Source organism: Anolis carolinensis, chromosome 1, assembly GCF_035594765.1.
Source record: "Anolis carolinensis isolate JA03-04 chromosome 1, rAnoCar3.1.pri, whole genome shotgun sequence".
NCBI lineage: Eukaryota > Metazoa > Chordata > Lepidosauria > Squamata > Dactyloidae > Anolis > Anolis carolinensis.
The window spans coordinates 198,359,625-198,373,392 of record NC_085841.1 but is presented as its reverse complement, the minus strand read 5'-3'; the positions used below and the strand labels follow the sequence as shown (position 1 = coordinate 198,373,392).

At 36.3% G+C, this 13,768-nt stretch overlaps 1 protein-coding gene across 1 annotated transcript in view; it reads right to left on the bottom strand.

Moving 5' to 3' along the window:
- col3a1 (collagen type III alpha 1 chain) overlaps positions 1–13,768 on the bottom strand; it is a 98,774-nt gene that overhangs the window by 36,264 nt on the left and 48,742 nt on the right. The window contains exons 6-14 of the mRNA XM_008117578.3: positions 11,813–11,875; positions 9,406–9,459; positions 7,886–7,939; positions 7,015–7,068; positions 5,434–5,487; positions 4,903–4,956; positions 3,021–3,065; positions 2,409–2,462; positions 1,203–1,247 (exon numbers count right to left, since the gene is read on the bottom strand). Of these exons, the coding sequence (XP_008115785.1) occupies positions 1,203–1,247; positions 2,409–2,462; positions 3,021–3,065; positions 4,903–4,956; positions 5,434–5,487; positions 7,015–7,068; positions 7,886–7,939; positions 9,406–9,459; positions 11,813–11,875 (477 nt within the window). The remainder of the gene's footprint in view (positions 1–1,202; positions 1,248–2,408; positions 2,463–3,020; positions 3,066–4,902; positions 4,957–5,433; positions 5,488–7,014; positions 7,069–7,885; positions 7,940–9,405; positions 9,460–11,812; positions 11,876–13,768) is intronic.

The following is a 13,768-nucleotide window of genomic DNA, read 5'->3' as shown; positions in this document are numbered from 1 at the left end:
AATGTGATTTAATTGAAATTGCAATTCAAATGTAAGCATTTGACTCTCGATGAGTTCAACTGTAATCAGACTTGTCTATTACTATCTGATTCTCTCTAGTATGAACCATAAATACATTTTAAAAGAAATCCTATAATTAGTAATATATAGAAAATTTGGATGTACATACTATTTACAGACAAAATAACATAAACTTTTGTGCTAATTGGTCTGTAAATAGGGCTACTAAGTGATCTCTACATCTGGGTAGCTTCTGTCCTACTTGAATCTGGAGTTATGATTAAACATGCTCAGTACAGTAAATTTTAGCCAAAATCACAAGGTATGGAAAATGCATATGTAGATGTATAAGATCCCAATATATTATTGTAGAATCATACATTATTTGAACAATGTTAACTGTGTTTCTTCTTTTTTCATACAACAAGCATATTGATAGGATATGCATATTACTAGCTATGGCACATTTCGCTGAAAATCAGTTCATCTGGATGGGTGAACTGCCTCTAAATAATAACATTTAATTTGCTATTATCCATAATATGAAATGAAGGTCTGTTATTGGTTTTTGGACAACAGCATATTTAAATTGTGTTTTGATGTCCTAATTCACAGCCATGTTTTTTTTTCTCCATCTAGGAGAGGAAGACACCAGAAACAGGGATAAAATGCAACCATTTGTTTGGTTATCAGATGTGCAATTTTTGTAATTTAGCAACAAACTATGATCAAGACCATAGTTTATTATGTAAACAGGGAAACAATCTGAAAAAAAAAGATTGATGATATCAGATTATTTGAAAACCATGAATTGTGTTTCAGCCAGTGGGAAATTAGAAGAGTGAAGCATTTACCCTTGAAAGAATATAGGAGTCTGATGTTAGCCATATTCAGCGCCATAGCCAGAAAAAAAAAATCAGGAGGGGGGGATGGGACGTTTTTTAGCGAATCATGAAGAATAGTTCCATAACGCAAAATAATTTAGAAATCAAGCTCCATCAATAAACTTCAGTGGACACTCAAGACAGATAAACTTCAGTGAATAATCATGGAGGTTTGGTTAATCAGTTAAAATGCATGAGTGCAAGGTTTTTTAAAACCTGAAATTTGGGCTACAGCCCTGGCCATGTTGCAAATTGGCTAACATTTAGGAATGCTTGAAATAGCTGAGAGAAAAGTAAGCTATCATGTAATGCACTTACGGGTTGGCCAGATGCTCCAGGAGTTCCATCGTTACCACGAGCACCCTTTAAATAAAACAGAACACAATTAGAAACAAAGGCATTTTGCTAATGAACAAAATTAGAACACTTATGCTTTAAGAATAATAAAAAAGTAGACTTAACACGATCTGCATTTTTTCATGCATGTTGCATTAGTTCTTTATCTGAAGGAGGAAATCTCTCAGAATTGGGTTTAATGGGTTTCCTAGAGGTCTAGTAGCTATGTCCGTGATGGATGGGTTTGAGTAATAAAACCTATCAAGCTTTGAATCCAATGGAAAAAAACATACAAAGGAATCATTGAAGATACTTTTCCTGAATATTACTGGCAAGTGAATTAAATAAACAAGGTACTGAATGTAATTCTATTCTGAGATTACCTGCATTTAAAATGGATTCTATATTTAAAAAATATCTCTATTCAAGATGTTAAATATATGCATTATGTTTTGAAATTTATTATTGCATGTTGGCCATTTTTAGAGTCAGATGTGGCAGAAAAATGGCATTTAAATATGTATATGAAGATAACTCACTATTGTTAACTTGGTGTTAACAATAGCCTTTTGGAGTAGATAAGGCCTTCCCATTTTGTAATGTACAGCCCCATGCCACCTCTGACAAAAAAGGCTGGTTCATAGTTTAAAATAGTTGCTTATGGCACTAGAGACTGGAAAAGAGCTGACCTCCTTAAAGAATGCCCTTGATCTTATTTTAACAAGAGCATCTATGACAAAAAGAGTGTTTCCAGTTCCAGTTTGTCTCATTCATTCTAAGGTTCTTGTGGACATTAAGGGCAACACCTGGCAGGAAATCATCATCATCATCATCATCATCATCATCATCATCATCATCATCATCATCTTTATTTATATTCCACCCTATCTCCCCAAGGGGCAGTTAACAACAAATAATGGCAAACATTGACTGCCATTAAAAAAAATCAGGACAAAATAACGCAACCCACCCAGACCGAAAACAAAACCACATTTCAGGGCCTAATACGGCAGCATGATTTTAATGTCATCTTGGCAGAAATAACTCAACATATTATAAAGAAAATGTACATATTTAGATGCCACATCTAAGGGAGTGGGTTCATAAAGTCATTGACATTCAGGATCTAAAATGATCTAAATGCACCATTGCTGATACGCAATGTAAGCTTTCGGTTTAGTTACTTACGGCAGTTCCTGGAAGTCCTGCTCTTCCTCTTTCACCTGGCTGACCTCTTGGACCCTAATTAACATAATTATATTCAGAGGAGAAGCAGAAATAAAACAGTCATTGTTTAAAAAAATTCCTGAAATCTGTGAGATCAATATTAAAGAAAGATCACCAAGGAATCCTAGAATTTTGGATCAGTAATCAAGGTGATTTACTTTCTATTTTGGAATAGGCACTCTCAGCAGTGATGGACATGGTGGCTGACGGATTCTGAAAGTTGTGGTCAAAAAAGGTGGCCCTAGGCCCCTTCTACACTGCCATATAAAATCCAGATTATCTGCTTTGAACTTGATCATATGGCAGTGTAGACTCAAATAATCCAGTTCAAAGCAGATAATGTGGATTACCTGCTTTGATAATCTGAATTATATGTTAGTGTAGAAGGGGCCCTAGAAATGTTTCTCCAAGCTCCAGAAATGTCCCAGAGTACAGTGGACTTGTTTTCATAGATAAATATTATTAAAATAAATTGACAATAGAACTATGGGTTTACAATCAACGAACAGTTGAATATTTTGGTTCTCCACTCTCTTCCTATCAAATTATCTTTTAAAGGAGAAAGAAAATTACCATTGGTCCAGGGGATCCATTTTCTCCAGGAAGGCCATTTTCACCCTATTAATAAAGAGAAAAACTATTAAGTGCAGAGTACTGTATGCATTGTTCCACAATTGCCAGGTGTACACAAGCTACCTTGTTATTAAATACATTTTCACCAATCCAACAAGAACTACAAGTGCACAGTCATTGGCTTCCATATATAGGGCCCCTTTTCCATAGCAGAAACCATATGCATTATTAAACTGACCCAAATAGTAAGGTTAAAGGCAAAGCTTTCTCTGGATTGTGTCTGCATCCATTTTCAAAGAGATTGGCCATTTTCATTTCATAAGGATAGGCCATTAAATATATTTTTCCTCTTCCATTTCTGCAACAGATGGTCAACACTGCCAAAATTAACAATAATGAATATTTGTTTAGTGGTTTCATGTGCTTACTACCAGCTTCGTCTGATATGCCAGCTGCACCCCTTCCTAGATTAAGAGGACCTGAAGATGGTAATGCACACACTGGTCACTTCATGGTTGAACTTCTGTAATGTGTTTTACATTGGACTACCTTTATACCAAGTTCGGAAACTCCATTTGGTTCAAAATACGGCAGCCAGATTGGTTACAGGAACATCTAGGAGTGAACATCTTACACCTATCCTAAAGTCACTTCACTGGATGTCAATTAGTTTCTGGGCAACAGTGTTGCTTTTGACCTTTAAAGCCCTACATGGTTTGGGTCCAGGTAATCTACAGGATCACCTTCTCATGTATAATCAGCCCTGAACACTTAGGTCCTCTGGGGGAACAGTTACTCCAACCAACCAGAATAAAATGGGCGACCTTTTCATCGGCCACCCCAAGACTATGGAATGACCTGCCAGAAGAGCTCCAACAGCTAAATGAGCTGTCGGAATTTAAAAACCATCTAAAGATCTATCTCTTCTGGCAGGCCTACCCAGGCAGTTTTAAGCATTAATTTTAAACTTGTGTCCTGTGTTTAATCTCTATTCTGTATATTTTAAAATGTATATTTCATAGAAATACATTTTAATATGTATATTTATGGAATTTTAACAATATTTATGTGTTTTAATTATTCTGTAACCCACCTTGAGCCACGAGGAGAGGAGGGTAAGGAATAAAATAAGAATATAATAAAAACCAAAAGTGACTTTCAGTTTCTCAAGTCACTTCTGACATGAGAAAAAAGAAAACAACAACAACAACAACAACAACAACAAGGGGACTCGGAGCAGCTTACATGGATATGAGCCCGGTCAACATCATAAAATATAATCACTAGTCTGGTAGAATTAACTACTACTTGGATAGATTGGGATGTTCAGGTTCAGGAAATCATGAGACCTCCTGAGGACTACACAGACTGACCAAAATGCCAACAATAAATAAATGAAGTCAGAAATTCCATATCCATGGGTTTTGTATTCACTGATTCAACTAATCATAGTTGGTAATTATTTTAAAATATTCAAATAAGAAACCTGGTTTTTACCACTCACATAGCACTATACTGAAGATTAAGCATACTCTGCTGTAGCCCCTCATCATTTTACAAATCTTCAGGTTCTCTTCAGAGTTCATGTGAGTTGTCTATTTTTTATATATATAAAGGAGTCATCTTATTTCTATGCCATTGTATATGATCACCCTTAAGGATCCATTGATTTTGCTATCAATGGCTGGCTCTGGAATCAAACCTAATCTGTGTGTGTGTGTGTGTGTGTGTGTATGTAGAGAGAGAGAGAAAGAAAGAAAATCAATTCACTGCAAGGATGGGGAAGTCTGGCTATCTGGAGAGTTTAGAGACTGCACTAATCCTAGGTATTCAAGGTTGCATTTTGTCATTTGCTGGTATTGGTAGCATTTTTAAAACTTACCTTTAGACCAGGAGCCCCTGAATCACCTTTTGCACCATCTCTTCCATCAAAGCCCTTTTTTAAAAAAAGAAAGGAAAGGAAGGAAGAATATGAGTACACAATAGAATCCTCATTGTGGAGATCTGAATTAACAACATGGGCTTTCCTCTTATTTTTTTACTTCTTTTGAGGGAAATGCCAAAAATCTAGCAATAGCTTTGAAGTTCTCAAAAATTAACATATGTGGGGGAGTATCCATTTTGAATATAAAGAACTTGAAATTGCACGAATCTTTGGACATCTCATTTTCTTTTATATGCTACTCCCCTCGGATTTGGGTCCGGTTTGCACAGTTTAACTATAACAACTGGATTTGATTGCAGTAGTGATTTTGCCCTAATTAAATTCATTAGTTACGGGTCTTGATTACAAGCATGACATTAGTCAAGAAAGTTTTTGAATGAACTAATAACAGTTAGCCTAAAGCACCACCTTCACATTGGACTTTGATAGCTCTCTCACAGTAATTGCCAAAAATGATACAATACTTACTCGATGACCTTTCATTCCAGGAAGTCCTGGCATGCCAGAGGGACCTTTATGGCCCTAAAAAACAAAACAAAAACAAAAAAACCCAAGAAGCAGCATTGTTAAATCACCAATCCCATATACGTATGTTCAAAGATTGCTTTTTAAATCCTATACTAATGAGGAAAAATTTTGTCTTCCAGGTGCCATGTTAGAAAATACTGCAGAATCCAGGTATTGCAAAAGGAAGTGCAAAGGGAAACAAGGAACATGTCATGTGATTGTTTTCATTCCTACGAAAGAAGAGTCTAATAATTCTGTTCATAAGTAATTCTGTAACTCTCACTGAGCTCATTGAACCAATGGGACAGATATAAGCATTGGTTCAAACAATCTTATTCATTCAGTGAGTCCATTTGAGTTGGGATGAGCAAATGGATTTAGCAAACTGCATCCAGCTAAGCTTCTTTCCAGATAACAATGGATTAGACCGAAGCCTTAAGTGCTGTTAACGAAATATCTCATTAATAAATGAAGGATTACCCAATTAGTTGGAACCAAATTAATTGAAAATCCAAATAATTCTGAATTCAAAGTGAAACCTAATGTTTTAAAGCTTTCCAAAAGAGTAATTGTTTCGAAAGATTAGTCCAAACATATAGTTCCTTGAAGTTCACAATTTTGATCTAGTAAATTGAATAAATAAGTTTTACAGTAATCAATTAATGTTCAGTTATAATGGCAGAATCATTTGGGAAAGTTTTATCCTTTTCAAAGGTATTGCAATACAGATGAAGACCTCATATCTATTGCTGAAATAGTTTCAGCAACAAAGAAGAGTCCATTAGCTGGTCATCATGATAATTCTCCATGACTTTGGTCACCGGCAGCACCTTTATCTTCATGTTCATGTAGCGGCACTCATGTTATACTCTATTTTGTTCCCTTTATTTGTCTCAGCTTAATTTTCCGTTATTACTATTTGATCTGATTGGTTGTATGGATTCACATGATTTTAAATTTGAGCATAATTCCACTGACAAACCTACTATAACAAACCCACACTTTAGTTTCCACAGCAATGCTTGAAGTCTGTGAAAATGGGAGAGCCTTCCTCATGCTTATCTAGCCAACTAGATATAGACATAAGCAATATACAGCAGTTGGCACACTTAGTTCCTAGAAATTTCCAATAATTCATCCCCTCTAAATATGCCTGTGTGAATTCCAATTTTGTAGTCCCATTCTCAGGAAGCAAATGGAGAAAGGCCTTCAAGGAGTTTTTGTTTCCAGGAAAGCAATACATTTTAGTCATCTTGGTGCAATGTGGGCACTTCTACAGAGATTGTATTCCCTTGACTATTTTTTGATCTCTTAAAAACTGATTTTCTTTTAAACCTAAGGATGTGTTCTCATTTTCACAGGCAATTTTTTTTTACTATTTTCTGCCTTAATGTGGGGTTTTTTTTGGAAGCCAGAAATGCACAGCTTCTCATGATAGCGGGCATATCAAGATTTTTTTCAAGTATACCCAAACTTTACTATGTTTTTAGATTCACCTTAGGTATACTCAAAGCCAATACAATATATATTATTTCAACTCACAGGAGGTCCAGGCAATCCACGTTCACCAGGTCTACCGGGTCTTCCAGATTCTCCCTATAGAGTGATGAAGTAAGATAAAACGAAGATGTTAACATTGATTTGCCATAGTGTTTCATACAGCTCAATGCTGGTGCAATTTCTAATTTGTGTTATACTTAAGTGATCAATTCTCATGAATGTATGCGCAAAATAATTCAGGATGTATTCTAACAATAAATATTTTTTCTAACAACTTTTTTTTTCATGTCAGGAGCAACCGGAGTTGCTTCTGGAGTGAGAGAATTGGCCGTCTGCAAGGACGTTGCCCAGGGGACGCCCGGATGTTTTGATGTTTTACCATCCTTGTGTGGAGGCTTCTCTCATGTTTGTGACAATAATAGGACAAGGCACAGCAATTTCTTTAGTAGTATACAAACATTAGAAAATATCTGAGAATGGCTTTGGGAGCACTTCAGCAAGTGAATATAACCACTACTATAGAATTCTGAAGTGGCTTGATAAAGTAGGTTGATATACTACATCGTTTCCATGTCTCTTAGGACAGAAGCGCTTTGAATGTAAGAGTCTTGGCAAGGCTATTGGAAATCAAGATGAACAATCACAATAGTGTGAGCAGGGTACCACTTGCATAGTATCACTTTTGTTAGAGCAGCCCATCTGCGTCCCCCAAAATCCCACTCCTAAAGTGTTAGGAAATCTTTGAAAGAAATGGCACATGGTGGTATATGAGAGGGAAATCAGTAGAAAACAGCACGAGTGGAGGAACATACACGTTTGAAGAAACATCAGTATTCTCTTCCCAATTTTCTTCAGAGAAGTTTATCCATAAATTAGGATACAATTATAAAGATGTTGCTCAGCAAAAACTTACATCTTTTCCAGCTGGGCCTGGTGGACCAATCATTCCTGGTGGACCAACGGGGCCCTAAAAAGATAGCAAGGATTATTTCCCCGTATCCTTAAAAGGCATTAAAAACAATGAGGTGAAATAATTCATTTATTTCTAGACTCTTTGAGAATAAAAGTGCTGACACAAAAATGAATCCAACAGAAATCTGATTGTCTATATTCAATGAAAAAGCAATCATTAGAATGATTTGAGAAATCCATAGCTCCCAATTAGATAAAACAGGAGAATATTTGAATCTAGAATCTTTCCCCTACATTACAGGGACATGTTGTAATTGTAGACAATAGCATCTCTGTGGCATTATCTCATGGTATCTGTAGCCATTGTGGTTACTGCGAAGCTGAATGGAAAAAATATGTTAGCTGTGAAATCCATCTGAAATAGACTACTTCAGAAAGTAGAATTCCACAGGGATTGTACCATACAGAGATTCTACAAACCTCCAAGTGGAAAAACTTTGTAACATGCCATATATACTCATGTATGTCAACCTCATGGATAAGTTAAAGGTAGTGTTTGAGGTTAAAATTATGGATTTTGATATGACCCATGGAAAAGCCAAGAATCATTTTTCTGAGCAGGGGGGAAGCATCTATATTTAAGCATCAATTTATGTTTACATAATTCTAACCTACTGAATCAATGGAAATGTGATTAAGTGATGATTTACCAAATCCCCATTGATTTAATATATCTACACAAGTTGGCATTAACAATAACATTTATGCTAGTGGTTCTCAACCTGTGGGTCCCCAGGTGTTTTGGTCTACAACTCACAAAAATCCCAGCCAGTTTACCAGCTTGGGGACCCACAGGTTGAGAACCACTGATTTAGGCTATGTATCTCAAAGTAGTCTATTGCAAATAAGTCAGACATAATTACTGGATTGGGTACAAAACTGAATTTTTACAAACTAGAAGGGCCCCCTTCTATTGGCAGATAAAGCCAGGATTTGATGTAAACTCCAACTGGAGGAAGGTAGAGAAATGGGCCACGATTTGTATCAATTTCTCCTTTCCTTTACAGCACCAAGGACTATCTCAAACACTGTTCTGGAGATATTCAGATGAGTAAGTGGTTTCAAAAGATGCAGATTTTTTTTAAAAAAAACCCCATATAAAATCTATGCTTTCCTTTCACCTATCAAGTTGTATAGTTCATTGAATTCTCCTCTGATTATGTCAACCTCATACTACTATTAAGACCATGGCACCAAATGATCTATATGGTACATAACTGGAAATTTTCAAATCATGATTTTGAAATGGAGACCCCATTTTGGCTGCAAATCTCCAGTGAAAATTTCTTAACATTTGTTTCCAATCTTAGATTTATTTTTAAAACACTGCAGTCAATTAGCTAATCAAAATGTCTGGTTGTAAAAGCCAAGATCCAGTGTTCCATTTCAATATCCAATGTATGTTTATTTGGTAAGGGGAATTGTGATTCCTGTTGGATAACAACACATACTGATACTTACTGGACTGCCAGGTTGTCCATTTTCACCAGGAGGGCCTTGATATCCATGCGGTCCCTAACAGGTAAGACAAATTGCACATTTTAGAAATAATGGCTTGCTTGCTTTGGAAGTTCATTACATCCCATATTTAAAACTGATCAAAACAAATCTTCAATTTGTAAACAAAAACTTCAAAAGGAAAGTCAGGAGAACAAATTTATTTAAAACTGCTAAAATATGACATCATGGGAATTAATCTTATACATCTAATTCTTAATGATCTTTGAATTTTTGTAAAACCGTGTTTGTATTGGGACAAAACACTGTTTTGTACCAGAGTATGCTTATATGATTATTATTATTATATTTATTTATATCCTGCTTTATCTCTCCTGAAGGAGATACAAAGGAGCTATATCATCCTCCACCCAATAATTTTAAAACTGGAGATCCCCATTATGTTTGAAATCTGGTTATCGTGGAAACAACGTGTTTTGTTAATATACCATAATTGATTCTGGCTTGTTCAAATTAACCAGAAATTTCAGAATTTGGGCACAGAAGGAAGTTCTACTTAAGTTAATTTTGGAAAGAGATGCTTCTGGTGTGCGCTGGGAGGTATGGAAAGTAAGGAAAAGATAAAGCAAACATTGTTCCACACTTCCCACTGAAAAACTGGTAAATTTATGTTGGTTAAAATTGTTCTTCATTTTAAATACTGTATTGTTCTTCCATTTTTTTTCCACTACAAATAAGATATATGCAGTGTACATAGGAATTCATTCGTTTTTTTCCCAAACTATAGTCAGGCCCCCCAACAGTCTGAGGGACAGTGAACTAGCCCTCTGCTTAAAGGGTTTGAGGGCCCTTGTTTTAAGTAAGGATCTCGTCACATTGGCATGGAAGACCTCGTCACATGATTTTGAAGACTGTTTGGAAGCTTCAACTAGTTCAACAGACGGCAGCCAGATTGCTCATTGGAGCAGCGTATAGGGAGCATACCACCCCCATGTTACGTCAGCTCCACTGGCTGCCCGTCTGCTACCGAGCACAGTTCAAAGTGCTGGCTTTAGCCTATAAAGTCCTAAATGGTTCTGGCCCAACTTACTTGTCCAAATGTATTTTCCTCTATGATCCACCTCGGAGGTTAAGATTGTCAAGGTAGGCCCTGCTCTCGGTCTCACTACTCTTGCAAGCACGACTGGTAGAGTCGAGAGATAAGGACTTCTCAGTGCCCCCCCCCCATCTGTGGAACTCCCTCCCTAATAAAATCAGGTTGGCCCCCTCCTTACTGTCCTTTAGGAAAAAAAACTTAAAACATGGTTGTGGGACCAAGCATCCGAGCAGCAGACACAGCAATAATAATGAGAATGATTTATGTGACTGACAATGGACAGACCTTGTATTATAACGGATACTGTTTAATAACTTTTAATAACATTAATATTTAATTCTATGTTAATGTTTGTATATTGTGTTAAATTGTATTTCATTTGATTTTACTGCAAGCTGCTTTGAGTCTCTTTAGTAGAGAGTGGGATAAAAATAAACATAATAAACATAATAAATATAATAAACATAAACATAATTTATTCATTTATTTATTTACTATATTTATATCCCGCCATTCTCAACCCCTGGGGAAACTCAAGGCGGCTTACAAATGGCACTACATAGTGCCTACAACATAAAACATAAAAAGTTACATTAAGATTGTAATAAACATACATAAAACGTATTTAAATACAATCCAATATTAAGACACAGCATCCAAAGACAAGGTCTAAGGCTGATCCAGAGTCAATTGCACAATTTCAAGTAAACTTATTGCACAACTACTTCTCAAAGGCTTGCTCCCAAAGCCAGGTTTTAACTCTCTTTCTGAAAGCCAGGAGGGAGGGGGCTGACCTGACATAATCATAATCATAATCATAATACTCTGAATGCATTTGAAGGCATGACACAGAATACACCACTGGATAAGAGTATCTGAACATAAGCATCTTTGAATCAAAGACAAAGTAAGTTTGTCTTGGCAGTTGGGACAGATCCTTAACACAAACAGTTACAGGGTTAGAAGCAAAGCAAGGATGCACAGGCAAAACAGGTAATGGTTTTCCTCTGTGTGTATTTTGGCAAAAGGTAGCCATGGAGGCTATATTGTAATTGGAGTGGAGGAACAATACATGACAAGGATCTGCTTAATCTGTTGCCATCAATTTCCATTCAGTATATTGTCTTTCCAAAGTGTTTCCCCATCCCATGTATAGCTCGCAACTATACATGTGCATTTTTTCTAATCTAAATGTCTAAAATTGATTGTTGCATAAGTCTTCCGTGCAGCATATAGATTGCTTTTCTTCCTGAAATAGGGTCAAATTCAAGTATAATAAAAAGTATTACATTTACAATAAATATTTGTACTTACAGGTGGACCGGTCTGACCAATAGGACCAGGGAGCCCAGGTGGGCCAGGAGCTCCGGGTGCAGACTATGGAGAACATTTGAAAGAGAACACAATTACTGCCAGGTAAAAGGAATGTAAAATGTTTGAACGATGCAGAGTATAGATGTCAAATTTTAGAAGCTGTAACAAAAGCTAATTGGCATTGGATGAGATTAGAGTAAAACAGAATGTACTTCAAATGAATAATTTTACAAAGTAATCAATGTTTCATTTCATGTCTCAAAGAAGTTATGCTTCTTCATGAGCCTATCTGTATATTAAGATCTTCAAGAGGCACTGTTCTTGAGGGGACCACATCAGCCCTGCTGGACTATCTCTTCACCTTCTGTGTTGCTAGTTCCGGAAAAGGGTGATGATGATAATACCCTATGTCAACATTAGACTGGTTTGAATCAGACTTGATTCAGCTGTCCAGACAGCCCAAAGCTCCAGAATACTCAATAAACTCCAGAACATCTCCTGACTTTGCTTGAAGTGGTGCAAGTCTGGTTTAACAATGCATAAGTATAAGGACAGCTAGGGGCCATTTCAGGGTAAGTCTGGATTTTCTGGTCCATGTGAACTGACCCTTATTGTCCTGCTATAAGTGGGGATATAAAAGAGAGCGTTCTCAGTGGCCACACTAATGATTTGGAATATTTTAAATTTTATTGCAGTTTGAATATTGCTTATTTAGAATTCCAAAACACTTCAAAATCTGAAATTTTGAGTTAGTGACAGCTTGGCTTTCTGGTGGCACACAAACTTTATTTCGTACACAAAATCTGTACAATGGCTATTTAATATTTCAACCTCATCGTATACTTTGCCATCTAATGACTCTCCAATTGTACTTGCATTATTCATTTTAAGGAGCACTGATCATTTAAAGCATTTTAATTACACTGAAAGAGGGGATGAAATCAGACTGATGTCTATAAGTTAAAGCACAATGAATGCTTACTTCTTATTGTGGGCGAAACGTCAGGAGAGAATGCTTCTGGAACATGGCCACACAGCCCGAAAGACATACAACAACCCTTACTTCTTATTGTTTGTGGCTTATTGCATGGGTAATATTGAAAAAATCTCTATACTTGATATTTAAATATTACTCACACAATAAGTCATACATAATAAGTAGACGGTATTAATTGTGTGTGAGAGTGTGTGAACATGCAGTTATCACAGCATAGGAAATGTTGCAATTGATCTTAACTGAAATAATCCAGAATTCAATTCCACTGTTCAATACAATTGAAATACAGGGTGTTTGAAAAAGAACTCCCTAGTTTCCATGTACTTTAAATGGAAACTAGGGAGTTCTTTTTCAAACACCCTGTATATCCACTGATATTTTTCAGTTCATGTATTAAGCAACTTTCCCATTTTCTGGTATTCTGACTACATTTTGTTAAGACAAATACAAATGTAGGCCAGAATTTTGTTGGGGCCTTATGTCTTTATATGTTGATCCAATGATATGAGAATTTTAAGTGTGCAATTCATGTTCACGTCCAGTAGAGGGGTACTGTTACATTAATATGCAGCCGAACGAGAAAAAGGCCACTTCACATTGGTCACTCTTGCTAGTTAGTTACTCATCATCTCAATTCAGCTATGTATCGAACTACCATATATATAAATCTAGAAATTCTAGTAAAAAAATCTCAAAAATTGGGTTGACTTATGCATGGATATTGTGCCTTAACTCCAATTTTAAAAAAGAAACTACCTCCTTCCCTGAGTAGAATAGTGAAAGTTAAGAGTTTAGTTCATCCTGGGCACAGACCCCACTCGCTTTTTCAGGACTCTCTTCACCATAGTATTATTTTTGTTTGTTTTTTAATGCTGGCATTTTCCCCTCTCCACTGAATGGCTCTTGACTTACCCATGGATCACATAACATCCATAATTTTGGCCGCAAAACCTGTCCTC